Source organism: Rissa tridactyla, chromosome 1 (genome assembly GCF_028500815.1).
Source record: "Rissa tridactyla isolate bRisTri1 chromosome 1, bRisTri1.patW.cur.20221130, whole genome shotgun sequence".
NCBI classification, from domain to species: domain Eukaryota; kingdom Metazoa; phylum Chordata; class Aves; order Charadriiformes; family Laridae; genus Rissa; species Rissa tridactyla.
Genome location: NC_071466.1, coordinates 216,735,643 through 216,762,430, shown reverse-complemented (window position 1 = coordinate 216,762,430; position 26,788 = coordinate 216,735,643). Strand labels below are relative to the sequence as shown.

Sequence of the window (26,788 nt, the reverse complement as noted above, 5' to 3'; positions counted from 1 at the left end):
GCCAGGTGCAAACAGAGCAACCCAGATACCCTTCCACTGTGTGAGAACCTGTCCAGGGCTATTCTCCATGTACAGGAGACCACAGGTAACAACTCTCTATGTTGTTACATTGAGAGATCCTGTAATTAACTTCAGATCCAAAAAGCCAACACAGCTATTACATGAATTACCACATTCCCAGGAGAAACCCAGAGTCCTAAAGATCAGTATTTTCAAATCTGCAAGAGGAGGACAATGCTACTCAGCCCTGCCACCTGGATGATTAAAAGACTGAGTATTGAAGGAGCCATTGGCCACCTTGTGCTATGAACCCATCCCTGAAATCACACCACATTATAAGAGAAGCCCTGCATGAATCAGCAAGAGGGTTTGGAATATTCATTACTAACCTGAAGGTTTCGATACTGCACTGCAATGAAGAGCTGTTGGACGCAATGTCTTCGAAAGAGTTGAAACCACAGAACTTGTAAGCAATTATTAACAAAATTAACTATTTTTGCTTCCTAGTTTTGTAAGGGTAGGCTAAACCCTAACTCTGCACAGTGCACTGTGTAAAGCTAAAATAAGAGCTGAAAAATAAAGTACCTTGAGCTTTCAACAAGGAATGGTCACTCATATTGTCCTTTCGCATATGCACCCTTACCTATTGTTGCTATCAAGATCTGTAAGTATCCATATCAAGCTACAACCCAACACCTGTCAAATATGCATACATTGTATACAAGTGCCTCAAGATCATTTCAGGAAAATTTATAGTTTAAAACCACACTCTGCCATATACAATTTATTCTCGGTGAATTTCTGAGCTACTTGTCTTGTAGAAGAACTGCTACCTTTATAACACTGGAAAACACCATTAGCAATAAAAGTGGTTTTAAGAGACCATTACAGTATATACAGATCAGAATAACTCGGCTTTATTTCTTGTAGCAGCTATTTCCCAAATGTAACAGCAAGGGCAACAGCTATACATCTGTCTTTCTCACTCTACATCACAAACTGGGATATCAGTTCTATCGCTTTAGACAGAAAGAGAAGACCAAATGCCAGGTCATTAGTAAGACTCCATTTAACAAAGTTCACTGCAAACGTAATGAAAATAAAGGCCAAAAAGCATTAAAAAGAATTCCACTTGTTGAAAATAAAATATGTTCAAGGGTTTTTTGACTGTAATTTCAACTTCTGCAGACATGAAAGTAGGAAATGCACTATATCTTGCCTCACTTTTAGTTCTCCTTGACATCTGTCGTATGTGTTTGCCTGTGTGAAAGTTTAGCACAAAGATTTCAATAAGGTCTTATGGAGTCACTGCTAAAGTTTGTTTTCTCCCAATTAAAGCAGCTATTAAAGGCCAGTTTTAAAAAATAGCAACCTTTAATTGGAAAGAAAAACACGTAACAATAAATAAAAGGCAGACAAATTCACCAATTAAAAATCTGACAAGATCTCTCAAAAAAATAGCATTTGCTAAATGCCAGGTTGCTTGTTTCCAAGAACAAAAGCTGCTTCAACCAGCTACCAACAAAACAAAAGGTTAAGAAAAATCAATATACATACACGTGTTTGTCCTCTGAAAGATAAAAAAAAAAATATTCTCCAGGTTCTCCTCCAGCAGGTGAGCAGAATTTTCTCCATTCTCTGCACTGTTTTTTGAAAGGACATTGCCAAAGCCCCTGTGATCAGCATTAGACTTCTTCAACAAAAGCTCCTGGTCTCCAGTGACAACATTTTGACCTTACAAAGTACCTTTTATTTAAGGGACTTGAAGGACCTTTCTCATATGTGAAGGAATTAGCGTGTTTTTAAAGTGGATGCACTGAGGCATGAGTGCAAGCACTGAGCTTTTGACCATCCAGCAGAAGCAGGGGACAGAAGCTGTAAAGCCCTGATATCCAATATCCTACTCTAAAAGTCAAAATCCCAGGAGCTATGTGTTCTTGTAGCAAACAATGGTCATTTCTTCTCAGCAATGTGAGGACAAGGGCAAATTGAAGATACTCTCATATCCCCTAAAGGCAAAAGGAGAAGAAGGGCTCCCCTGAGCCACAACAAAGGTATGGATGTTAACAGCAGACTTTGCAAACATTCATTAAGCTTCCCAAACACTCTTTACTTCTAAAAGATTTATTGTTATGAACAAAACCTCTATTTCTCCTTTAGGAGAAACAAGAGGGAAACTGTGCCCAAGAACCCAGTGTAACCCAGCAGCAGCACTGCTGAGGGTATGACCACATTGCCTCAAAACTCGGCTCTACCAGTAGCTCCTGGCCCTTTTCAAATACTTGAGTCCTGTCCTGGGGCAGTGCTGTACATCCTTCACTCCTGACAGCATTCCTGCAGGCAGGATAGACAAGGCACCAGGTACTGCTCCATCCACCAAACATAGGTTTTAACATCTCAGGAGGGCTGGTGGCCTCATGGCTCCTGTAATGCTGGGCAGGAAATAAAACTGCAACACTATAAAACATCCTGCCTGCGGGCTGCAAGACAGGTTTGATGTTGGTAAAGCATCTGAACTGCTGTTCATAGATATGCAGAGGTTTTGGAACCAACGAGATACGACCAGGATCCCAAGAGGAGACCCAAGCTGGATGTTTTGATATGTGGACATGGCCAATCTGCTCAAGTTGGGGCTATGGAGCAGTGTGGACATGGGACAGCTGCACCACATGGCTTGGGAGCCAGAAACCACCCCTCTGAGCCAGACAACCTTAGCAGGGTTGTCATCGCCCAACAGATCCTGGTTCAGCTCAAACACCAAGATTTTATTTTCAGTTTTGTACTTTTAACTACTAAGCAGCATGTCGCCTGCTCAGGAAACAACTTCTTCCAGATTAGTCCTCACTTGAGACCGCCTTTATTCACTATTCCTGGCAACAACAGGAAAACCAAGGTGAATTCCATCAGTACATGAATCCTCCTACAGGAAGCAACTCCCAAAGAACAAATGTGTTCCCCAACACAACAGGAAAAACCAACACTGCTCAGGGACAGAAAAAAGACCAAAAGTGGGATGGACTTTCCTGTTTGGTCTTACTTCATCTCAATCTTCTGCATTCAGAGCTGCTAAAAAGCAACACTGTAGAGAGTAGGGACAGCCCAAAGTTTCCACCCATACCAAGACTGCGATCTCCTGATGCAACCTACACTGCTACACTGACATTTATGCAATTAACTTTCTTGAAGCAGCAGCAGCCTGATTTCAGACCAGAGCCCCAGCTTCCATAAAATACCATTTCTCACTTGATTTCAGTACTGCTATAATATGTTAAACTTTGTCAGGGATCTGGCCCCAAATACTCTCCCTGAAAGTGAGACACTTTTTCACCTGGGAAGTCCATAGAAGAGTCCAGAGGAAAGTAAATTATTCAGTCTCTTGCAACAGACAGTCACTGTGCTTGAGTAAATATCAAAAATTATCCCTTCATTAATAAAGTCATTTCTATTTACAAAAGGCTTTTCAGCTTCACATTTCAAAGCATTTTATAGACAATCACACAGAATAGATTTTGCAGACCTAAACAATGTGTCTTTTTGAAAAACATAACCATCTTTGCTATTACCAAGTAAAATATCATAATACTTGAAGAAGCTCTTCTGGTTTTGTTTATTTACAGCAGAAGAATGTAGTCAAAGTTTTGCTACTTTTCATACACTGTCTCCTTTTATGGGCCTTTCACACAGCAACAAGACAAGTAAATAACATGCTAAATAAACAGGGGCATGCAAGTGTAAAAGCACAAGGATTGGCAGAAGACTATACATAAATGTTTTGGAAATAAAGCTATCAAGAAAAGAAAACTTTGCTACATTTCAAACCAATACCCTATTGTTAAGATTTGAAATACTTTGCTGTAGCTGAGTAAAGCTATAAGAAAGACACATTTAACACACCCAAGGATAAATTTGTTTGCAATGTTATTTTATGAGCATACAAAACAGCAGAAAGTTTCACCTGTTGCTTAGCAAGTTCATCTTCACCTTACCTACTATTCAAAAACAACATACAGGAAAAAGTGATATAAAATCCTTTCCATGCCGTTTGCTTTTTGTACTTGGCTAACTCTAATAAATGTATTATTAACACAACACTTTTTTTTCCTTCCTTTGCAATCAGTTTTACTTTCAGGTTTTCATGGTCTGGCTCAACACAACACTTCAAGCTGTGCAAAGACTCTCTACATCCAAACCAAGCCCTAATTAAATTCTGGAGGTTTAGTTATCAGGCTGTTCTATTGAATAATTTTAATTCCGTAAAGTCAATAACCTCAATATTGCATCTAAACACTGGACCTAAACTAGCCAAGGTATCAGCCAAAGATTATTAGACAAACATGATTTCTTATTTGGAGAACACAGTAGCACAAGCTCACTCTCATTTTGTATTAGAAATGAAATAACAAGTCCAGATTTATTAAAATAGAGACACAAATGGAGGCCCTTAAAATAGTCTTGGAAATTATAGGAAACATTAGAAAAAAGGAAGATTACTACAGGAAATGCGGCAGCAATCAATGCACGTGTATTATTCATCCTTCCATTGTCTACAAACTACTGTATTTTCTGTAAATTAGAGTTATCTAGGTACAACTTGCCAGGTTTGCCTCTCCAACTGCTTCAAACTTGAGGCTGATAAACACTAAGCACAACACACTTTAAATCCACACTACTTATCCTTGTCCCAAATATAAGGTATAAGTGCCCAGTAAAAACTCCAGATACAGGCGAGAAGGTGCTTTTTTCAGGTTTTCACAACTACTACGTATTTGTTATGCAAATGGTCCACGTGAACTCATGAACAATTGCACCCATAACTGTGCGTAGGCCTGGATATAAAATTTGCAGGAACACCACCCATTTTAATAGTCACATATTTGGGGATTAGCTTCCCATTCCTTTCCCTTTCAACGTATGTTATATACAAAATAAAAGTACCAAAGTACAATACTACCACTGTAATAAGTCATGTTTATACGATGTCATATCAATGTATACTTCTCTCCATCTGCATACGTATACACTTGTAACACCAATGTAAAAAAGTCTGGTTTTTCTTATAAAACTAATGAACCGCATATACTTGAAACCGAGAAGTCAGGCACCACATCTGTGTTCAGCTTCACCTTTCTTTCATTGTTCAATGTTGATTCATTGTTACCTATTACCGTAGAATTCTGAGACAGCAGTCACAGCCCCGGAAAAGCTAAGCAGTTCTGTGAACCAGCTGCTTTTCTCAGAGTCACCCTCTACCTCAAGTTTTGCAAGATCTGAAAGACCACTTTTCAGAGTAATGAAAAAGAATGGAATTTTGTCCTAAACATTATCATTCACAGAGGACTTAAAAATCAGATCATAACATGTCCTAGATACAGAACTATTGCTACAATAATTTCTCCAAAGTAACAGTAACTATAGTTTCTGGCAAAGACATTGAAATTGGAACAGAAGTTCGGAAGTTCATTACAACTCAAAATATCATAGCTGTATGACTGCTTGCTGCCCACACCCACTTCAGTGGGTGTGCATAAAGCCAATATTTAAAAACTTCACTGTGGGAAACCAGCTGCCAACCCACTGGTTATGAAGAGCACAGAAGAGATTCACAGAGTCAAAAAAGACACAGAGGGAAATCAGTGAAATGAATTCAGGTCCTTGGTTGGTGCCAAGAATCCTCCTTGAGCAGAGGAGGGCAAAAGAACAAGGGCAGACAAAAATCAATAGTCTAAACACGACAAGATACAACTGCTTTTTTTTCCATCCCCCACAAGACTGTGAGACTTAGAAGTAGCACCTTCCCACTATGACACCCTAAAACAGGATGGAGATGGCACACAGGACTTCCTAGTCCTACAGCTTTTCCAACCAGCAATATTTTAGTCAGGGTACAGAGAACAGGGGTCCACTATGGGCTCTACAACAATAAGATAGTGCCTTGACCCTCCCTATATGGCATTAAGCCAGTGCTAACTGCAGGGTTCACTCCTCAGACACCAGGATACAGCAAAGTACGGGGAACAGAAAGGTAGAGCAGGAGGACGGTAGGACACCCCTCAGAAGAAGACCTGCTCCGGCACTGAGGCCTCCCGACCGCTGTCAGGGCCCTGGAAGGACCCGAGGCTCTGGAGGTCCGGCCAGGGGAGGCCCTCACAGAACAGCAGGGCCCACACAGGCCCCTGGGTCACCCCCAGGGGCCCACACAGCGCCCTAGGGCCGGCCCCGCGGGCGGGACGGGAGGCTGCGGAGGGGGGCCGCGCCGCCCCTACCTGATCACAGAGATGAGCAACCCCGAGGGGTCCTTGCTCTTGCTCATGGTGCTCCGGTAGCGCCCCGCCGCCTCGCCCGCCGCCATCTTGCACCCCCCTCTCAAACACAGAGCAGCCACCCTTGCTGGCACGGCGCAGCCAATAAGAGGCAAGGAAGCAGGAGGCTACGGGCCTGTTACCCAATAAAAGGCGAAGGAGGGCAGGGCGCGCGGCATAAAGCGGCTGTGCGGCGTGTGGCGGCAGCGCGGGGCCTTCTGGGAGTTGTAGTCTTGGTGGTCGTGGGTCCGGTCTGCAGCGGTCCCGCGCCGTCGAGGGTACAATTCCACCTTCTAAAAGCGCTTAAAACTCATTAACGGATAGATAAATCACCAGCCAGACAGCATATGTCTGCAAAGGTACATCTGCAACCGTCATCGTTTGCTCTGGAAACTGCAGGAAATGGGGTGGGAGTGTGAGGGAGTAAAGCTGCCCACCCAGAGCCTGGCCGGCCACCTCACGACACCTGGTGTGCTCCTGGGCCTTCAACGGACAGAAGGGTGAGCGGTTTAATCGTTTGTAGCGTTTAAAATGAACAAATTGTGCTAGCTGCTTAGAGTAACGTGTCCTATGAACTAGCTAATGCTAAATATTACGTGCATGCCACAGCCTGGAGTGGATTCTGATCACACGTACCAGGGGCTGATGAAGTGTCACTTAATGCCTTTAAGTTATGATGTTTTACAAAAATAGTTTTCCCAACGCAGCGAGGTGACCCAAGCTGAAACAGCCCAGGTGATCTGTGAAGTCAGCTCTGAACATAAATGTGAGCTAATCAGCATTTTGTACCTGAATTCTGTTTTTTACAGGGCTGGGGGTGACAGATTGGAATCAGTTCACAAACTGGGAAATGGCAGATCTCTGACACCTAGCGCTTACTGAAGGCCAACCTACTTGCCCACAGTCCTCGCTTTAGCCCACCTACTGCCACAGGATCATCCTCTTTAGAGGTTATTGTGTCATTGTATGTCATTGTGTTCAGGGTTAGAAAACAAAAGGTGGTTTTTCACCTGCTTGCTGGGCAACGTTGAACAAGTTATCTTACAACTGCAGCCTGGCTTTCCCCATTTGCAAATGAGGGATAAGTGTGGCCAGCAGGGCGAGGGGGGGATTCTGCCCCTCTGCTCCGCTCGGGGAGACCCCCCTGCAGTGCTGCCTCCAGCGCTGGGGCCTCAGCACAGGAGAGACACGGAGCTGTTGGAGCGGGGCCAGAGGAGGCCCCGGAGATGCTGGGAGGGCTGGAGCCCCTCTGCTGTGGGGACAGGCTGAGAGAGCTGGGGGGGTTCAGCCTGGAGAAGAGAAGATTCCGTGGAGACCATACAGCAGGTTGCCCCGAGAAGCTGTGGCTGCCCCATCCCTGGAGGGGTTCAAGGCCAGGTTGGACGGGGCTCGGAGCAACCTGGTCTAGTGGGAGGTGTCCCTGCCCAGGGCAGGGGGGTTGGAACTGAATGATCTTTAATGTCCCTTCCAACCTAAACCATTCTTTGATTCTACACTACCTCTCTGGTCAAGCGCTTTGAGATCTTGTGTTAGTAGCACCACACAAGACCCAGGTTTGTTATTGTAGAGGCAGGAATTCCTTAGCAAGTGCAGTAACAGTCAGGTGCTAAGAGCTGCTGGGTGTTTTCTAAATCAGGCTCACTCTGTCATGTCAAAGACACTACTCCTGGCAGCTATTCTGAAGTTGTTCAGCCCGAAGCTTCACATTAACAGTTTTAATTGCATGAAAATTGCTGAAATCTGTAGGTAAGCTAACAGTATCCATTTATACAAACTGTATTTGAAATCTAAGGGAATTTGAAGTGTGGTATTCCTAGGGCTTATTTACAATGGGAAGATTTCCTCAGTAGCTATTGTGGAAGAATATCTATTTATTATCAACAGCTGTATGTATTATCATTAGCAGAATGGCAGAATAAGAGCACGGGCACTCTAACTCTGATATCAAAGACACTTATTCCTGAATAACCAATGTGTTTTCAGAATAGAATAATTACTCCAAAGTAAAGTGATTTTTATCTCCAAATAGGGTGTGCACTTGAAGTTTGTTCCTGTATAGCTGTTCTGCTCCATTTCCCCTGTGCAGACAGGCTCCCAGCTCTACAATTTGCTATTCAGCTATGCCAGAAAAGCTCATCTTCGTTGATTTTCTGGGCAGGTTTACTAATGCCTTTGCTTGAGGATGGTGATTTGAATGGCAGGAGTTTTATGCACTGGCTGGAGGGAGTTTTTTCTCAAACTGCCGACTTGCCAATATTGGTTTTTCGTTAATTGGCAATTCATATTGACTGCTCTGTACCGGCACGTCCTGGAGATTGCAGTGAGGATGAAATCAATGTGTCCTACCTTTTCATTCCTGACAGCTACAATAATCACCTCATTTAGGAGGAACTTCATCAGGACAAACAACAGCAAATCTCCCCCAGAACTGTAACCTTGCTGACTTTCAATCTTGGGCTCTAATTGCTAAACCACTGCCTTGTTTCATTTACGAGCCCTTTCCCTTCATCCCAACCCAAGCAGAGCTATGGGTGTGAATTTATGTTTTCTTTAAACAAAAGGAAAAAAAATCAACATAGTGCGGGCTGATGCAGCACATGAACACTGAGGTCTTTCTTCATTAATAATATATGATACAATGAGGATGAAGGTTTACGAGAACAGCATTTTCTCCTTACACAGCTCGCAAGAAAGGATCTCCACCTGTAAACTGATGGATTGGAAATCAGGAGACAGAAATGTACTTTTCCTTTTCACGTTTCTTTCACGTAGCGTTTTAATACTATGAGGTATATCTAGTAAAATGGATGGTTCCTTGACTGCTCAAACCAAATAAAGTCCAAACTGACCAACATTTTTTCTTGGTGGTGAATTAATCACTGTCACGACTTGTCTGTAAATACTAGAGGGGCTCACTAAAGGATCACCCCCAAACCATAAGGGACTAGGCAGCACAGATGGTTTCACTTGTCTTCCTCATCCTCTCTTCATAAGGCAAGAAGAGAAAAGGGCTCAGTGTGGAGGTGAGCACATACTCTGCCCCTTCTCTTCCACTGGGCCAGTTGCCCGAGTGACCAGCGCAGTGGCAGAGTATGCCAAAACGCAGCCTGAACAGGCGGAGGCAGAACAGTTCTTTTGCAAATATGGCTTACTCTTTTTCAGAAGCCTTTACAAACTCCACTGGCAAAAGAGCTCCTTTCCCCATATGACTTGCATGATACTAGGGGATTCCTTTCCCCCTTTCCTGAGATAGTTTTACCTGCAATCCCTTTCCACAATTTATCCACTGGTATCTTCTAAATCTTACTTGTGAATTCATAACTCCCAACAGATTTACCAATGCTCAGTGCTGTTGTACACATGGGTCTCTCATCCACAGGTTTAACATTTTAAAAAATACCACATTTTACGTTGTTATTTCATTTCAAACATTAGTAGAAATGTCAGAGAAAAGGGTTCAGCTCACACCAATATCTTACAGGTGTAATTGCCTTGTCTATAATGCGTTTGTATTAGTTATAATGAAATTACCTTTGACTTACATCAGTGTAAATGGGAGCAGAGTGAAGGCCAGACTTTCCATCTAAGACTGTAGGAGCCATTTTGCTTGTATCAAAAGAGCATAATTCAGTTGGCATATATCAGTCAGTTTAATAAAATATATTACCTCTTCTTAGAGAGCTTGTCACCTTGACATCAGCTGCATTACACTGAAATTGGTCCCTGGTCAAAGAATCAGGTCCACTTCTTGCAATAGGCTTAATTCTGTTTTTCTTGTGAAGCTTTACCAATCTGCCTGAATAAGAACTGGATAAAAGTGTGCTGAAACATCGGGATTTGGCTCTATGGTTAGTCACTCATCTGGATGACCTTGTTCTTCCTATTTACCATTCTATAAATCTGCACTAAAGGTGTTTTAGGATGTTTTTTTGGATTTCCTGCATGACAACAATCAGTATCTCTTCTGAGCACGTTGCTGCCATCAATTCTTTCTGTCTCAGCTTGTGAATAAGAAGTAAGCAACCCATGGGGCGGGAGAAGTTGTCGCCTGGCTTAATGCTGGGAATCAAGGCAGAGATATGATTCAAATGCCTTCTTATTGTTTTTTGCCTCCTGACATTTCCCAAGTTGCGCTGTGTACTGCTGCAGCAGGAAAAAATAGTAACTAAGATTAAGCTAAGTGGAAAAGTACTGCTGCTTTTCCAATGTCAAAGACACAGAAGCTATGGTAATGCAATCCCTGAAGGAAATCAGAGCAGAAGTGTGAGGTGTTTCTCGTCATATGCAGGTAAAACACTCTGAAAGAAGATGAGCTGTTCCCCTTTGGTAAACCATTAAAAAAAAAGTTTATTTTTTCCCCTTTGTTTTACTTATCTTTACTAAGGGAATGCTGTTTTCACAATTGTGCAATCCGTAAGAATACAGAGAGGTGAGACTGAACCAGACAGTTTGTTCATGCAGTTGGTGACCTGATGCAGACCTGGCCTGAAAGACGCAAGTCAGAAAAAGGGACAGAAACCCTGTAATTGATCCCATGGAATAATCTTTTATCGCAGCTTGTTTTTTTAATTGATCTCATTCCCTGGGAAACAATAAATTGAAAGGTGGTAGAGCAGCTTCCTAATCTAGTTATGCCTTAACACAGTTACAGAGTTGTGTGAAGCTTGAACCTCAGAGCCTGCATTTACCTTCCACAACCTTGAACATGCTCCACAGCCTTCTCAGCAAAGCATGTCTGTACTTTTGCATGAGGACTTTGTTCAAACAGAGAATTTTCTGGCAATGACAATAAGAATATCAGGTTTTTTCATCAGTATTGGGTATTGTAGATGCAGCAGACGTTGGGTTTAGGAAGCCTAAGCATGACTTACCAATGGTGCCTTCCATCTTACGGCTAAGACAGTCCTCCCATTTGATGTCCAGCATCCAGTTGTCCTCAGATATCTTCCAAATCCTCAGCCTGTCTCTCCTCATCTTGTTCAGGTGAACAGCTGCAGGCTGCATGTTGGCTGGTTGAAATTAACATCTTTAAGCCTTATCTTCATTTGGAACCATGGAAAACCTGAGGTGTGTAAGAGACATAAAAAACAACACTCACATCCTGATTCTCTTGTGTTTAATTATGCTTTTTTTTCTCCAGCCCTTCTTTAAGGAGTTCTTGGATCTTATCTGCAAGCTTCTCATTTTGACCCAGCTCCATTAAGTTCCCCGTGTCTAGCTAACCATGAGTCTCCATGTAAGGACTTGTGGATTTCTCGAGCATCAACACTTGCCTCAGGTGATATCTGAGCCAGTAAGTTTGGGACAAAAGAGGTGTCTGGATAGAAAAGAAAGTCCCAGATTCCTGCTGGCCCTGAGAGGGAGGTGGAGCCACTTGGCTGGTCTGTTCCAGTGAATTCACACGGGATGGAGAGGTAATGAATGCCTCAACCCCAGGAAAAACCCTTAGATCAGAATCCACCTTATTAAACCATCGACAGCCAAGCATGACTTACAAACCCATTGGAGATAAGATTTCATAAATTCCACTGCTCACAGAAGTATTTCATCCTACTGAATACAGCTTTGGATATTTTCTGGTTTGTGTAACTAGCAGCTTCAGGCAAGAGAAACAACAAAAACTAGAACTGAAGTAAGTAAAAACCCCCAGTACTAGCAACGCACTCTTGTATTTTCAAGAAAAGCAGCAGTGGTATCAATCCTTCCAAAATGAGACATCAGATATCCAATTTCAAGGCTTCCCTCGCAGAAAATGGGGCATAAGTTTCAGCAGCTGAACAGTACTTTTGGCCTCAAATTTAATTTACTATGAAGTGATATAAAAGAAGGATAATATGACAGTTGTTGTACTTCTATAGCACTTTTGACAAAGTAAATATATCACTGGCAAACATCATAACCCCCATTTTACAGGAGAAACTGTGACCCAGTGATGCTAAAATCAAGCATGCAACAACAAACCCCATTTCCCTTACAGTCTCAAAGTTTTGCTGCCAAGAGGGAGAAGAAACTGGAATGATCTATACTTGGGCTACAGTTCAATGCATGGGAAGGACAGCCACGTTGAAGGACATTACAGAGAGAGTCAGTGGTGCCTCTGAAAGTGTTAGTGCCCTCCCGCGTGTTAGAAATCTGAGCCTCCCCATTGACCAGCACCTTCTTGTCCTGCATTTTCACTAAGACAAAACGTCAGCGAGAAAAAGAGTTTCTTTGGGTGAGTTTAATAAAACTCCCTGCAGGCTTTCTGCAATGTAATACCACAATACCAGAGCAGTAGCACGCGTCAGCTCTGCATGATACCAATGGTGCTGTATCTGTTGGGTGTTGCTGCTATGGTTTTTGGCAATGTTTGCTCCATGTTGCCTTTGATGGTGCCAGCCAACTCCTTTGGTGTTACCATCCCCACCCCTGTTGCTGTCACTCCCCCTGCCCTGGCCTGGGACAGCATGATGTGGTACTGAGGGATGTGGTTTAGTGGTGGACTTGGCAGTGTTAGGTTGGTAGTTGGACTTGATGATCTTAAAGGTCCTTCCAACCTCAACAATTCTATGATTATATGACTCAGCACCACAGCTTAGGTGATGGAGAAGGGTTGACTTTCCCCTCATCCAGAAATGTTATCACCCATCATCTCGGAATTATTCCAGTTTGGTGAGCAAGATGAGCCCTGAAGAAACAGTCAGAGACCTGACTCGCAGGCTGGACAAATCTAAAATCTCTGGGCATTCCCATCAAGCAGCCTTAAAGTTCAGATTGGAAACTGTTCAATAGTAACCAATCTGCAAGAGGGCAGTGATGGTAATTCCCAAATATTTGGTGTTGTGAAGTGTTTGTGGGTAGTCAAAGAGTGAGGATGCTCAGGGAGCTACAAGCACCACAGCGTTGAAAGCGCTGTGATAAAGAGGTAACTGAAGCACCAAATCTACAGGAACAGACTTAAATCAACTTTATTGTACAGCAGTGTTATGTGGGCACTAAATAAGGCTGAAGATAGATGTCTTTAATTTTTTCTGTTACTGTCAGCAGGAAGGACAAAATCAGCAAGACAGATACTCGCACATGAACCCCACAACTCCATCACCACTAGTGCAGGGTTTGAGACAGACACGTTAGGACGGACGATCACTGCATTTTGTACTGTTTCATCAACGGTCTTGCAGTCACCAAAAGACCTGACAGTGAATTAAGAGACGGCAGTGGCGTAGAGCCAGTTCATCGTAATAACCTTATGCAAGTGGGGTCCAGGTGGCCTTTGAAACACAAGGAGGATGGGTCTCTTGGAGATTTGCTTTATGACGTTGCAGGAATTTAAGCTGTCAGTGCACCCAAAAAATTCCTACAGATGGTGGTGTAAGTAATTAATTAATTTCCAAGCGATGCAGCAGAGGTTTTGCAATTCCCATTTAAAGTCTGGTAAGGTAATATTAAATGCTTAGCAAGAAAACGAAGTGTAATCCACTGTACATCTATAAAATGAAATGTAATGCAATAAAATTAACTAAAAGGTCTTATCATCTCTGCTTTAAAGATGGCACTGGTGTGACAGGTGTTGGTTTTTAACAATTCCCCTTTAGGAAAAGCTCTACCATCCATGCAATATCATTTTTTCCTGTGATCTTTGTGGGTTTGGAGAGGAAAATATTTCAAGGAGTATTCAGCTCCGGGGATCTGGTGAAAAATTAGGTCAGGACAACAAATACGTATCTGTCACAAACTAATAGATATCTGTCACAACAAGTGCTGAAGATGACCATTCAGGGGCTGAAGACGATTCAGCTGCTTCTTTTGTTATCTTTCATCATCCCTTCACTATGACCCTCCATTCCGTATTCTTCCACAGTTCATCTCCTGCCTTTCCATTGTGTCTTCTCTTCCTTCATCTTTGCCTTTTACTAATTCCTTCCATGAAACACCATTGATATTTTTAAAATTATAATCATAGAATCATAGAATTTTTAGGGTTGGAAGGGACCTTAAAGATCATCTAGTTCCAACCCCCCTGCCATAGGCAGGGACACCTCCCACTAGATCACGTTGCTCAGAGCCCCGTCCAACCTGGCCTTGAACCCCTCCAGGGATGTGGAGGTGTTCCTCCTCCTCCTCCACCTTCCATCACCTCTCTGGGCAACCTGTTCCAGTGTCTAACCACCCTCATGGTGAAGAACTTCTTCCTAATGTCCAGTCTGAATCGACCCATCTCTAGTTTTAATCCATTCCCTCTAATCCTACCACTACCCGACATCCTAAAAAGTCCCTCCCCAGCTTTCTTGTAGGCCCCCTTAAGATCCTGGTAGGCCACTATAAGGTCTCCTCGGAGCCTTCTTTTCTTCAGACTGAACAACCCCAACTCTCTCAGTCTGTCCTCATAGGAGAGGTGCTGCAGGCCTCTGATCATCCTCGTGGCCCTTCTCTGGACACGTTCCAGCATGTCCATATCTCTCTTGTAGCAGGGGCTCCAGAATTGGATGCAATACTCCAGGTGGGGTCTCACAAGGGTGGAGTAGAGGGGGAGAATCACCTCCCTGGACCTTCTGGCCACGCTTCTCCTGATGCAACTTAAATTTACAAATCATCGCACTGCTAGTTTCTGTGTTATATTCTTTTCCTTCTTTAACTCGTGTGTCTTATCTATTTAAATTATAAACTCATCAGGGCAGAGGCCACATTTTAACCTGAGCATAGTGGACATTTATGTAGCATAATTAAGCAGGTTAATAAAATACACCTCAGTGAAGGTTGAAATGTAAGTCGTGTAATTTACTTTGGTTTCATTGCTCTTAAGGTGAGAGGTGAACACCATTCATGACTTTGTCTAACTTCTCACATAACTTAGATCAGGAGACTTCATGCAGTGAGTCCTGCAGAAGAAAGACTTACTGGGGGCTACTCACTCAGTCCCATCATAACCTGTTCCAACAGAAATTTGTCCTTCCTGCTAAAATTGTGTCCCACGTGCCCTGTTTTTAATTTTGTCTTGTCCAAGCCTTCAGCCATTTGATCTTCCTGTGCCAGAAGATCCCGGGACCTCTCAACTTTCTTCTGTCCCAGTGCCTCCTTCACACAACTGTGTAATCCGAGCTGTGTGATGTGAAGGACATTGTAGGCTAAATGAAAGGTTAACCCCTTCGTATTATGTATGCCACTTCCCCAGCATGCAACAACCGTTTCTGGTGTCCCAGATATTCAAATTAAAATGGGGACTTGTGCAACAACTGCATGAAATATAAACTTGGCTTTGGAGGAACAGGATGCAGGAGGCAAACTCTTTATATCTAATAACCAATGCATGGGACTTGACAAATCTGGCTGGGAATCTCTTTGAGCTTTATCCACGTGTCCAGAACCTGGACATGTACGAGAACAAATATTCATGCTACATTTGTGTTCTTCTGAAATTTTGCTTATTAGTAGGAAGATAGCCACATGGGTCACTGTCGGACACTGTTCCAGGGAGCAGAATGGCCCCACCACAACTACGCACACAGGCTCACAGGGGATTATACAAGCCAGCCATAGACCACGGATTTGGGCAGACGATAAGAAAAGAGTCGAAAAGCGCAGAACGGTGAACAGCCTTTGTTGCGTGCTTTTCTCACTGAGGTAAAAAGGAACCAGAGAAGATATAACACATACTCACTTTCATTTTTCCAAGGGAAAAAGCAATAAGTGCGTAGCCTTGGGTTATGAACATCTTGATCGCTCAATCACAGTCTCGGTGACTGGCTGCAGTCATTACAAGCTCAGTAAATTTTGGAACCTTTGGAAAACTGCTGCTGCCTTTTCAGTAAGAAACCATTTGTCTGAAGTGGTTTTAGTTCAGTGGGTCCAGAAGTTGCTGGGATGGCAGCAAAAGCCACGGGGATAGATATATTCCTCGATGTATTTCTGCCTTCACTCCTTACAAAGACAACGGTCCCCTGCTGCCACGGAGGTAGGAAGGGGCTAGAATATCTATGAGCATTTTATCCCCACCACAGCTTGAAATATAAATCAACAGGCTGCAGAATGAAAACAAAATCCAGAGTTTTTTTTCCTTTGTTTGGCTTCACTCTTTCCCTGTGTTTCCATGCTGTTCCCAGATGCTTGGCCCTCCCTGAGCTGAGAAAGAGCAGTGAATACAGAACACAGTCAGGAGCCACCGAGGATCACGAGGCCGGCAGCTCGCTATCTCGACAGGGAGGCTGGCACGCACCTGAAACCTCTGATAATACGGGTCCAGCTCTCTCCTCTCCGTGGTCTCCCTGTGTGGCTTCAGGCACAAGGATGGACCGTGGGGATGCAGCAAAATTCTCTTCAAAATCCCTGCAGGCTCTTAAGTGCCTACGTTTTCACCAGTAACTGTCCCTTGATACATGAAGTTTTCACTTTGCAACTCAGAAGCATCTTTACTCCAGCAGAGCTCCTCACTGCCCTTGTTCTCACCCAGAAAGAAGCAATTTTCTGTCTCTCACCTAAAAAAACCTGATGTCACGTTATCCTTTACCTATCCAATGCACACCTAGATGAACCTAAGTGTCATCTGAACCCCTGTCAAAGGAAGAAGTGGCCTCCTGTGGTAGCAGAGGGGTTAGAGCAGTCATCCCTGCCCTGCCCTGAGCCGTGCTTCAAACCCCTCACCACCTGGGGAGCATCCAGCCCCACACCGATGTCTGCAAGGGCTCAGGAGATGGAAAGATGTTTTTTTCAGTCCCAGGCTGAAGTTCTTCTTTGAACTGCAAAACACACCCAAGGAGGTGATGATTTAATTCTCAGGGCAGGAGTTTACACTGAGCTACTCTGAGCTGCCAGAAGCTGAGATAACTCACTGCAAGCTGATACAGGGGCTGCACACACAGCAGCATGGCGATGTCGGGGTTCAGGAAGGGACTAGCACTATCCACATTATTAAGGAACAATAGGGAAAGGACATAGAATCATAGAATCGTAGAATGGTTCAGGTTAGAAGGGACCTTGAAGATCGTCTAGTTCTAACCCCCTTGCCATGGGCAGGGACACCTCCCACTTGACCAGGTTAGCTTTTCCTTTACAATAGCTCCCTAATACTTAAATCTGCTAATTTTTTTTTTTAAATATACATTTTTTTTGCCTGCATTTTCTGTGACAGGTTGACATCCCTGGTGGTGAAGATCCTACCCTGCCTGTGTTAATTGGGAGAGCAGAAAGACAGTAGCATATACTTTCACTAGGGTCCTGTGTCAAAATGAGCAAAACAAATTAACAAAAAAATCAAGATCTGGCATGTAAAATTCCTGTGCTCCAAACTCATGCAGGTATCAAAGGAAAAGAAAGAAAATTCAGGCTGAGAATGAGGGATGAAGAAAGCCTTGATTAGGAAAGTAGCACTGGGGGCCTGACGAAGGAATGAGAACATTGCCAGTGCACGAGAGACCTTCGAGTTAAACACCAAGACCCGGCTATCAGAATAGAGACAGGTGAAATTATAATACGATGAAACCCAAGCACGGAATATTATTCTGCTGGGGATTGTTTTACTGTGCCGCAAGGAGCGAATTTCAGATTGTCTCTGCTTGAAAATCCTTTATGCAAAGAAGACCTTTGGCAACTCGTATCTGGATTTGGCATTACAAAACAACACTAATCCTCAGGGACTGCAAAACTCTTTTTAGGCTAACCTTCTCCTGCCACGTGGAAACAGGCGGGAGGAGGAGACAGGTTTTTGGAATACGTCTCCAAGGCTTGTATTATAATGGAAACATTTATGCTGCAATCAGAGGGTGGCTGTAGACCATGTAGATACGCCTCTGAGAGCTTTAAATAGCTATCTGGGGGGACAGAGGGTAGGGCAGCATACACAATGTGATGCTCAGTGCCAGTTGCAAACCCTGCCTGAGACACAGCAGAAATGCTGGAGTGCTTATCACACAGTATCCCCCCAATTAGTGCTGGTGGTGAGTGGCTCTAGAGGTTAAAACAAGAGCCTGGCAGCTTGGTTTCTTTGAAAACCTTGACCCAAGTGACTCCAAAAATCATCTGTCAGAAAACAGTGGGGTCCTTAGCTGGAGGCATCCATGTGTGGGTACACTACAGAGGACATGGGGGGCCCTGGAGCTGCATCAAGCAGCCAGCAGTGTGAAAACGTTTGGAGAAGAGATGGGCCCCCCAAAAAAGCCAGGACCAGGAAAGTGAGATAATTGCTTGGTTGATTTTACGAGGAATAAGGAACGTTGTGATGTGAGGGAAAGACTCAACCTGGATTCTGGAAATGGTCCATGGATCGCTCCCTGCTGTGTTGAGGGACGGAGCCAGCAGACCTCCAGGTCATCTAATCCTTTTGCTGTTTTTAGGAGCTTGGCTCAGCCTTCCTCCCAGTGACTGGCCAAATGTCAACAGGGCGGGGAAAGAGGCTCTGCGGGGCAGAGAGAGATTTCGTAGAACGGTTGAGTCATTTAGGAGCATCCCCAATGCTGGTCAAGCAGCCGTGGTCCTCTCCCACCTTCCCTCCATCCCCTTCCAGATCGTTCCCGGACAGTTCAAGAAATTTCTGGCTTTGCCTTACTGAGTCGGTATCAGCATTGGATGCTGAAGCAGGAGACGAGTGGCTGATAAAGTTTCCTAAAGCGTTTGCCCAGCTATTCACAGCACACATGTCCCACAATGACTTGGGCCAGAAGACAGAATTCAAGATTATAATGAAATACCAGATCCTGAGGCAGTGGACAATTCTACCAGCAGCAGATCCTACATGCTGTCCTGTTCCACAGTGCAGGGTCCTGCTCAAGGGAGATGAAAGCTCAGTACTGACACACTGCTCACTTCTGCTAGAGGAGAAAAGTATTTTCCTGCTGAGGATAATGAATGGCCTGAGCCAAATCGTGGCCAGATGGTCCCAATCAGCGGTTGTTTATACCAAGGCCTGGGGGAGCAGGTCAGTCAGGCCTCCTGACCCTACTGTTGTCTGTAGAAAAATAATCAATTTACAAGGCCAGGATGACTGACCTGTTAGCCCTGTTTGTTGATCCAAGACATAATGGCTCAATAGCTTTAATTATTAAAGCCAGCATAGGCAACCATTGATCCTCCCACTTAGTGCCATCTCTCTCGTGTAGATCCCAGGGGTTTAGAGCAAGGGCGTTTGCAGGGAAAGAGGGAGAACAAACCACCTCAAACGGCTGATCCGCTGGCATCACCTAAATTTTGGACCCAGATATTGAAAGTCTGGCTCCCTACAGTCCATCCATTACACCTCCTCAGAGCAATCAAGTGATGACCCTTCCCTGAAAACACGAGTCTGTACTTTTAAGCTAACAAGACATTGAAAAGACCATTTATAGAGTTGACCCAGATCATCTTTTCTCTCCAACAGTTCAAAAAGCAATCGGTGTAAAGGACATTAATCGAGTTGGCGCCAAGAGGTAATTGAAGACAGTAATTACTCAGTTTTTATAGAGCTGGAAATGTAATAAGGATTTTAAGAAAGTAATAACTGAAGCTTTCTGCAGAGAGATCCCCTGGTGCATACAGTTTAGCTAAGGGCCTATTTTTTTGAAAATACATTTTCTTGTAGTTATTACATCACTGTCTTGCTGGGACATCTCTCCTGAGTCTTTGTAAATGTAATGGGCTTTGCTAAATCTGAATACACTGTCTCCCTGCATTCTGAGTTACTGTGTCGGATTGACACATCTAATGCAGCAATAATGCAGGAAACAGAAAACACCCACATTTATATGCTCTACCTTCTCCCAGCTCCTGGCTTCCCTGTTGAAACCTGGCAGATTTCTGTCAGTCACCCAACTTTTCTTTCTGCTTTGGAAGCCATGACAAAAAGGATCTGATTAAATTTCCCAAAGGCACATTCAACTCACATGGCAGCTCCTAGGCTTTGTGGTCAAAAGTTGATGCAAATTTTCCCAGCAGCCTCAAAGGGCATTTCATCTTGCTGCGCATTTGCTTGCTTAAATCACAAGACCCTGCAACGGAAAGAAAAACTCTGATGAAATGGCAACTTTGTCTTCACTTAAACCTGATGAAATTTGGCAAAAGCTCCCCTATTATGCAGAGTACCCTGAGTTCAGCTGAGATGCTGGTCCAGTCATCCCCTGCTTCCCGGAATATCTTCAGCATCCATCCCAAATGGCCTCAAGTGCAGGATGCGTGGGTCCTCTTCCTCACTTGGGTACCGACGCCTTTTGGGCTCTGAAGCAAGAACCTACATTGCCCCACGCATTTGTTTCTCCACCCTTACTTACTGTTGTCTGAATTATCTTTGGGACTGGACTTCTGTCTTGCTGTGAACCTCTACTGCCTGCACCAGTCCATAACTGACTTGGATTGATGAGTTGTTCATCCATGTCATTGTTGAGAGAGCAAAGAAAGCAATCGGGCTCCCCTCATCCCAAGCCAGTCTGTAACATTTCGTGGAGCAGAACTCATATTCCACTCATGAGGTCCGTCAAACAGACAGACGGACATGCTCGAGGTCTATCATAGTGACAAAAATGTACACCCAATGAATGTTTTCTCCTGTCTATTGTGCTCTCTTTCTGCAACATTTTACCCCCTCTAAAATCACATTATCTAGTAAAACATGATGGCTTGGATGAGTTCCTTGGAAGGTGAAGGTCCAAAGTGGGACATTTTTAAACATGATATAAACCTCAAACTGAAGTCTTAAATTTCCAGAGTACGTACCCAAACAATAAATGCTTCAAGGTCCAAGAGTTTCGTAGTTATGGCCAGTTTGGCACATTTGCTGTGTATTTACACAGTGCTAAAGGTTTAGTATGAGCCCTGGTCCATAACTGTTGTCTGCGCTGAAAGTAATAAAAAACATAACTACTCCTTTAGGTCTTTCAGCCTGATTTCGAAAACAAAACCCACTGTTGGCAGCTAGAAATACTAAGTGGAAGCTCGTATTTTTATGAGATCCATGCATGAAAGCTATGCAGAGTGTGCTGAGCTCATTTACTGTTTCCTTATAGACCTCACCAGCTATACCAAGAGTCAGACCCAAGGTTTCAGGGGTGGAGTGTGACAACAAGAGAAGCATTACCCTTCATAGTGCCTTCAAAAGGTCCAGACTTGTCCCTTGGGTTACTGATGGAGACCGTAAACTCTTCAAGACAAGTAGCGAACGTGTTCTGAATTTGTACAGTGCTTTGCACAATGTGCTGGCACAAGTCGGTGTTGCTGTAACAAGAAGTGGTGTTAGTCTTGGCTGAATTATCTACAGCTGACGGCCATAAGTAGGGAGCGGTGGTGAAAAGTTGGTGCGATACCCCAGGCCCACACACTCAAGCTCATCATTCTCATCATTTGTTATATTCCCATATTATGCTGTCGCTACAAACATTTTGTAGAAGAGCTGATGATTGCATTAATGACAATCATGCCATCCCGCTTTGATGAACCTTTCCACTGAGTGGACTCTGGCACCCACAAAGTTTTATTGCGTAATGCAAATTGCCAAGAGCTGGGGGTGTGCGTCACACCAGTCTCCCAGGACTGCAGTGGGGGCTGTTGGTGCCAGCACCTAAGGGTGTGAAAAATAAATGCACTGGGCAGCCACGGGGCAGAACTCCCTTGTCTGTTGCCAAGGAGGCAACTGAAAATATTGTCTTCCCCCATCCTCTCTACTCATACACAGGATCTAATTCCTCCCACGCATGATGGCATCCGAAGTTTTTCTACCATGTCTGATCTTAACACTCAACAGTGCCCTGCTTCTTTTACAAATGTTTTAATATATTTTCTAGCTACATCTGCATTCAAACGTTCTGGGCTGGGAGGACACATGCCATCACACTGGGAAGCAGCTGAAGAGGAAGTAAAAATCTAACAACATCATTTGGGTTATGTCTGGTTCTGGCTCTTCTCCAAGTGCAGACAGGTCATTAGTAGCAGAGGACTTCTGTCCTGCAGGGTTTAGTGGCTTTCTGGCTCAGATCTTTGATGAAGCTTCATTTCATGACAGGTCTATCACCAGTGCCTTCTTCCTAACTAGGACCATTCCCTCCAGAGAAAGCAATCATTCATGCTCTTTGCTGGGATGGGATCTACCTGGACTACGTCTTAAATGGCTCTGCTTTAACCTCTCCCCTGCCACACAACCGGCAAAGTTCTCTGGAGCTCCGGGAAGAGAAAATTGCATTTGAATTTATCGCCTGTGGTTCTAAATGCAGAGTTTCCCAGCGTTTTCTGCATCACATAACTCATCTCTGCATTCACTTGTTAATCTATCTCATTAGTTTTGATTAAAATTTGGTGTGGGATTCTAAGACCTTCTATTGACCCGTTCTGGTATATGCTGGAAATTTATTCAGGTCAATTAGACATCTGCCAGTTTCATATTCAAAGGCCATGACATATGTTTGCTCAACAGGGTACTGCAACAAGGAGAAACTGAATTTGCATCCTGAGCAAGGTGGCACGACGGTGTATCAATATCGTTTTTTAATGAGATTTGCTGGCTTTCGCAGGCTTGAAAAAGTGTAAATTTATGCTAAAATGTCAACAAATGCCAGTCAAAGAAAGTTCTGTATCGTGCCTGAATGCAAAAGACACAGAGGGATACTGTGAGTCATTTTCATTGGCGTGTTAACTCCAAGGATTACATCGACTTGCGTTTGGCTGCACTTGCCTAAGCTAAAAACCCTTTTCTGCTACTCTGGCAATACCTTTTCCCCACTTCAGAGGGAACTGTTCGAGCTTTAGGAGGACCATTTCCCTCATCTACGTCATATTCACGTCAGTCCATGTTTTTTGACGATGTGAGCTTCAAGTGAACTACTCAAAATCTGCAAGGCGTCAGTGAAATGTGTGGGTACCCAGAATATGCTATTGTTTATGCAATAATACTGTTGTACTATACAATAATGGCAGTGCATTTGGATAAGCTATAGATATCCGTGCCGCTGGGTGAGATACAGGTGTCTAAATGACATCGTGCAGGCAGGTAAGCATAACTTAGCTCTGAACGACCTTTCTCTGCTGAGCTAATTAGGGTCAGCTGTTATCTCAGCTGAACCCATGCAGGTCTCCTTGCTCTGGTTTCTAGTTGCGCAAGGACCCATTTCAGCATCTTTATATCATCGTACCATGCTATGCTGATGTCCCCTAAACGGAGACGCGTGCCCAGCCCTGAAGAGCTGATAGTCTGAATGGAGAAGACTCCTGGGGCAGCCGAAGGACAAAGCACCACAACGACTTTCCCAAGTTCGGGCCACAGGGTGGTGGCTGAGCCAGGAAGAGAATCCAGAATTCCTGAGCACCCCATGACACCGGAGTAACACGGACTGTTCCTGTTTGCTTACATGTATAAAGTAAGTGCAAACGTATACACAGTCTGTAGCTATGCATGTTAAAAATGTAAAAATATATGGTGTATTAATCCAGCTCTCTGGGAAACACATGGCCTTTTCATTAATCAGGATATTGGACAGAGGCCACTGCCCAATTGATTTGCATGTTTCCAGTATTTCTAATTCATTTGGTCAAAAAAGGAGTTTCTTCACCAGTTTAGCTGAGTAGCCTTTCTTTGCCAGTTGTCCCAAATGGAGAGTATTGTACACATTTTACATAATTAGCTAATTTAACCAGCTAATTTAACATTAATAGCAAATCTGTGAGTTGAACGCCAGCAAATGAACTCATTAAAGAGAAAAGAACTAGTGCTTTCTCCTTTTTTTTTTTTTTTCCGTTAGTTTTGCAGTCTTAGCAAGATGCTCTGGGGAAATCAGGATTTCAGGGAAATTCAGATGATCAAATAAATAGGGTTTTATTGATGAATTAAAAAGGATGCGTCAGAATGTCAAAAAGCTTTTACAGAAAGATCCCAGCCTCATCTGTCCTGTTCCGGAAGGACTGAATGCTAGAGGACCCAACACAGGCTTTTTTAATTTATTCTCATTTGTGCTATGAGGGTCTCATGGTCTCCTCAAGTGCTGCACACCCAAAGGTACTTCCTCAGCCCTGAAGCATGCTGTGAACACTGATTATTTGCGGGCATCAGCATGACAGCAGTATCAGCCATGTTATCTTCTTGCTCTGGCCTGTTTTATAGAATCACAGAATCATAGAATCATAGAATGGTTTGGGTTGGAAGGGACCTTAAAGATCATCTAGTTCCAACCCCCCTGCCATGGGCAGGGACACCTCCCACTAGACCAGGTTGCTCAAAGCCCCATCCAACCTGGCCTTGAACACCTCCAGGGATGGGGCTTCCACCACCTCTCTGGGCAACCTGTTCCAGTGTCTCACCACCCTCATGGTGAAGAACTTCTTCCTAACATCCAGTCTGAATTGACCCATCTCTAGTTTTAATCCATTCTGTCTAGTCCTACCATTACCCGACATCCTAAAAAGTCCCTCCCCAGCTTTCTTGTAGGCCCCCTTAAGATACTGGTAGGCCACTATAAGGTCTTCTCGGAGCCTTCTTTTCTCCAGACTGAACAACCCCAACTCTCTCAGTCTGTCCTCATACGAGAGGTGCTCCAGCCCTCTAATCATCCTCATGGCCCTTCTCTGGACACGTTCCAGCACGTTCATATCTTTCTTGTAGTAGGGGCTCTAGAATTGGACACAGTACTCCAGGTGGGGTCTCACGAGGGTGGAGTAGAAGGGGAGAATCACCTGCCTCGACCTGCTGGCCACCCTTCTCCTGATGCAGCCCAGGATGCAATTGGCTTTCTGGGCTGCTAGTGCACACTGACGGCTCATGTTGAGCCTCTCATCCACCAGCCCCCCCAAGTCCTTTTCTTCAGGGCTGCTCTCAAGCCAGTCACTGCCCAGCCCATATCGATGCTTGGGATTGCCCCGACCCAGATGGAGGACCTTGCACTTGGTCTTGTTGAACTTCATGAGGTTGGCATGGGCCCACCTCTCCAGCCTGTCAAGGTCCCTCTGGATGGCATCCCTTCCCTCCAGCGTGTCAGCCACCCCACACAGCTTGGTGTCATCAGCAAACTTGCTGAGGGTGCACTCTATGCCACTGTCCATGTTACTGATGAAGATGTTAAACAAGACCGGTCCCAGTATTGATCCTTGAGGGACTCCGCTTGTCACTGGCCTCCACTTGGACATTGACCCATTGGCAGCCGCTCTTTGGGTGCGGTCGTCAAGCCAGTTCTTTATCCACTGAATTGTCAGTCCACCAAACCCATATTTTATCAGCTCGGAGACCAGGATGTCATGTTTTGCCCCTCTGTCATCAGCTGAACAACTCTCCATGCTCATATGGAGCTGGATTTTTGCCAGGAGCGACCTCTGCTCCATCCTTCTCCTTTCCAGCTCCAAGAAAAAGACCTATCAGATAGTACTACAAATCTCCCTTCCTCACACACCCTTCTCTCACATCCCAGCTCACATTTTTCCTACTTCTATGTTCCACATCTACCATTTGGGTAGGGTAAGACATCAAGGGGGCATATGGGAAGCTGTATGTTGGGAAGCACGCTAAATAAGGTACTGCAGGAAGAAAAAAAGATGGAGAGCAAGAGTCTGGGGGCATAAAAAAGTAGGGACACTCCTTGGGGAGCAATGGGACAGGATGATGTGAACAACCTCCATTTTGTTCTCATAATTCATTGTTAAGAAGCCATTTTTTGTAACATTAAGTGTTATGCAACCCTTTAGAGGCTTTCACAGTAATGTGACTAAGGACACAGGGATGTAATCATCTACTCAATCAATAATGCTTCATTACTTCAGATACTGGGGTTGGACCCGATGACCTCCAGAGGTCCCTTCCGACCTCAACCATTCTGTGATTCTGTGATTTCTTCTGTTTTGCTGGTGTCTGTTTGTGAAATGGAGGTAATAATTCAAGGGACTATTACGAACATATGGGTTAAACATTGAGATACTCAAGTAGACCAGCTGTGGAGTGTGAAAAACGCTCTATTATCTCTAGATACAAACCCTGCACCTGAACTGTGTCTGGGCGGACGTTCTGCAGTTGTGTTGGTGTGAAGGCGTGTTTCTTCTAAAGGAACTAAGGCACTCCTGAAGGTGCGTTGGGTGAGAAAACATGTGAAAGCTTTAGGGATTTTGGGAGGAGACATACGAATGGAGGGTTGGAAGGAGGGGGCAGCTCTCCATCTCACTCTGTCGCAGGGATAACGAAGCACAGTCATCACGCTCGCACCGATGTCTTCTCAGAAAGACGGTAATTCAACGGGAAGTGGCACCTGGTAGACATCCCGCTTTGCTTCTCTCAAAAGCTGACCCCAGTCATATCCTATTACTTCAGCTGGTGATTCCTCTCTTGTTTAGAATAGCATTGGAACATCCTTGCGCGTCTTTGAAGGTAAATTAATCCTTGGTTCAGTGTGTGAGAGTGTGTGTGTGTGTGTGTGTGTGTATAAATAATAGATTTTCTGTGCTAAAACTATCAAAGGCTCTGGCAGGCAGCTGCTCGGCTCCCTTGGGCACGTATCCTAGGAAGGAGCTGCAGCACCGGATTTGCATGTTTGATGCATTGCTGTGTCTCGGTTTAAAAGGAGGCAATCTGTTGGGTCTCAGTTCATTGC

At 44.2% G+C, this 26,788-nt stretch overlaps 1 protein-coding gene across 1 annotated transcript in view; it reads right to left on the bottom strand.

The window, feature by feature from the left end:
* The window catches only part of EXOC4 (exocyst complex component 4), a 430,815-nt gene extending 424,434 nt beyond the window's left edge, over positions 1 to 6,381 (bottom strand). Inside the window, exon 1 of the mRNA XM_054189731.1 lies at positions 6,264 to 6,381. Coding sequence (XP_054045706.1) covers positions 6,264 to 6,349 — 86 coding nt within the window. The 5' untranslated portion in view covers positions 6,350 to 6,381. The remainder of the gene's footprint in view (positions 1 to 6,263) is intronic.
* Positions 6,382 to 26,788: the final 20,407 nt, after the last annotated feature.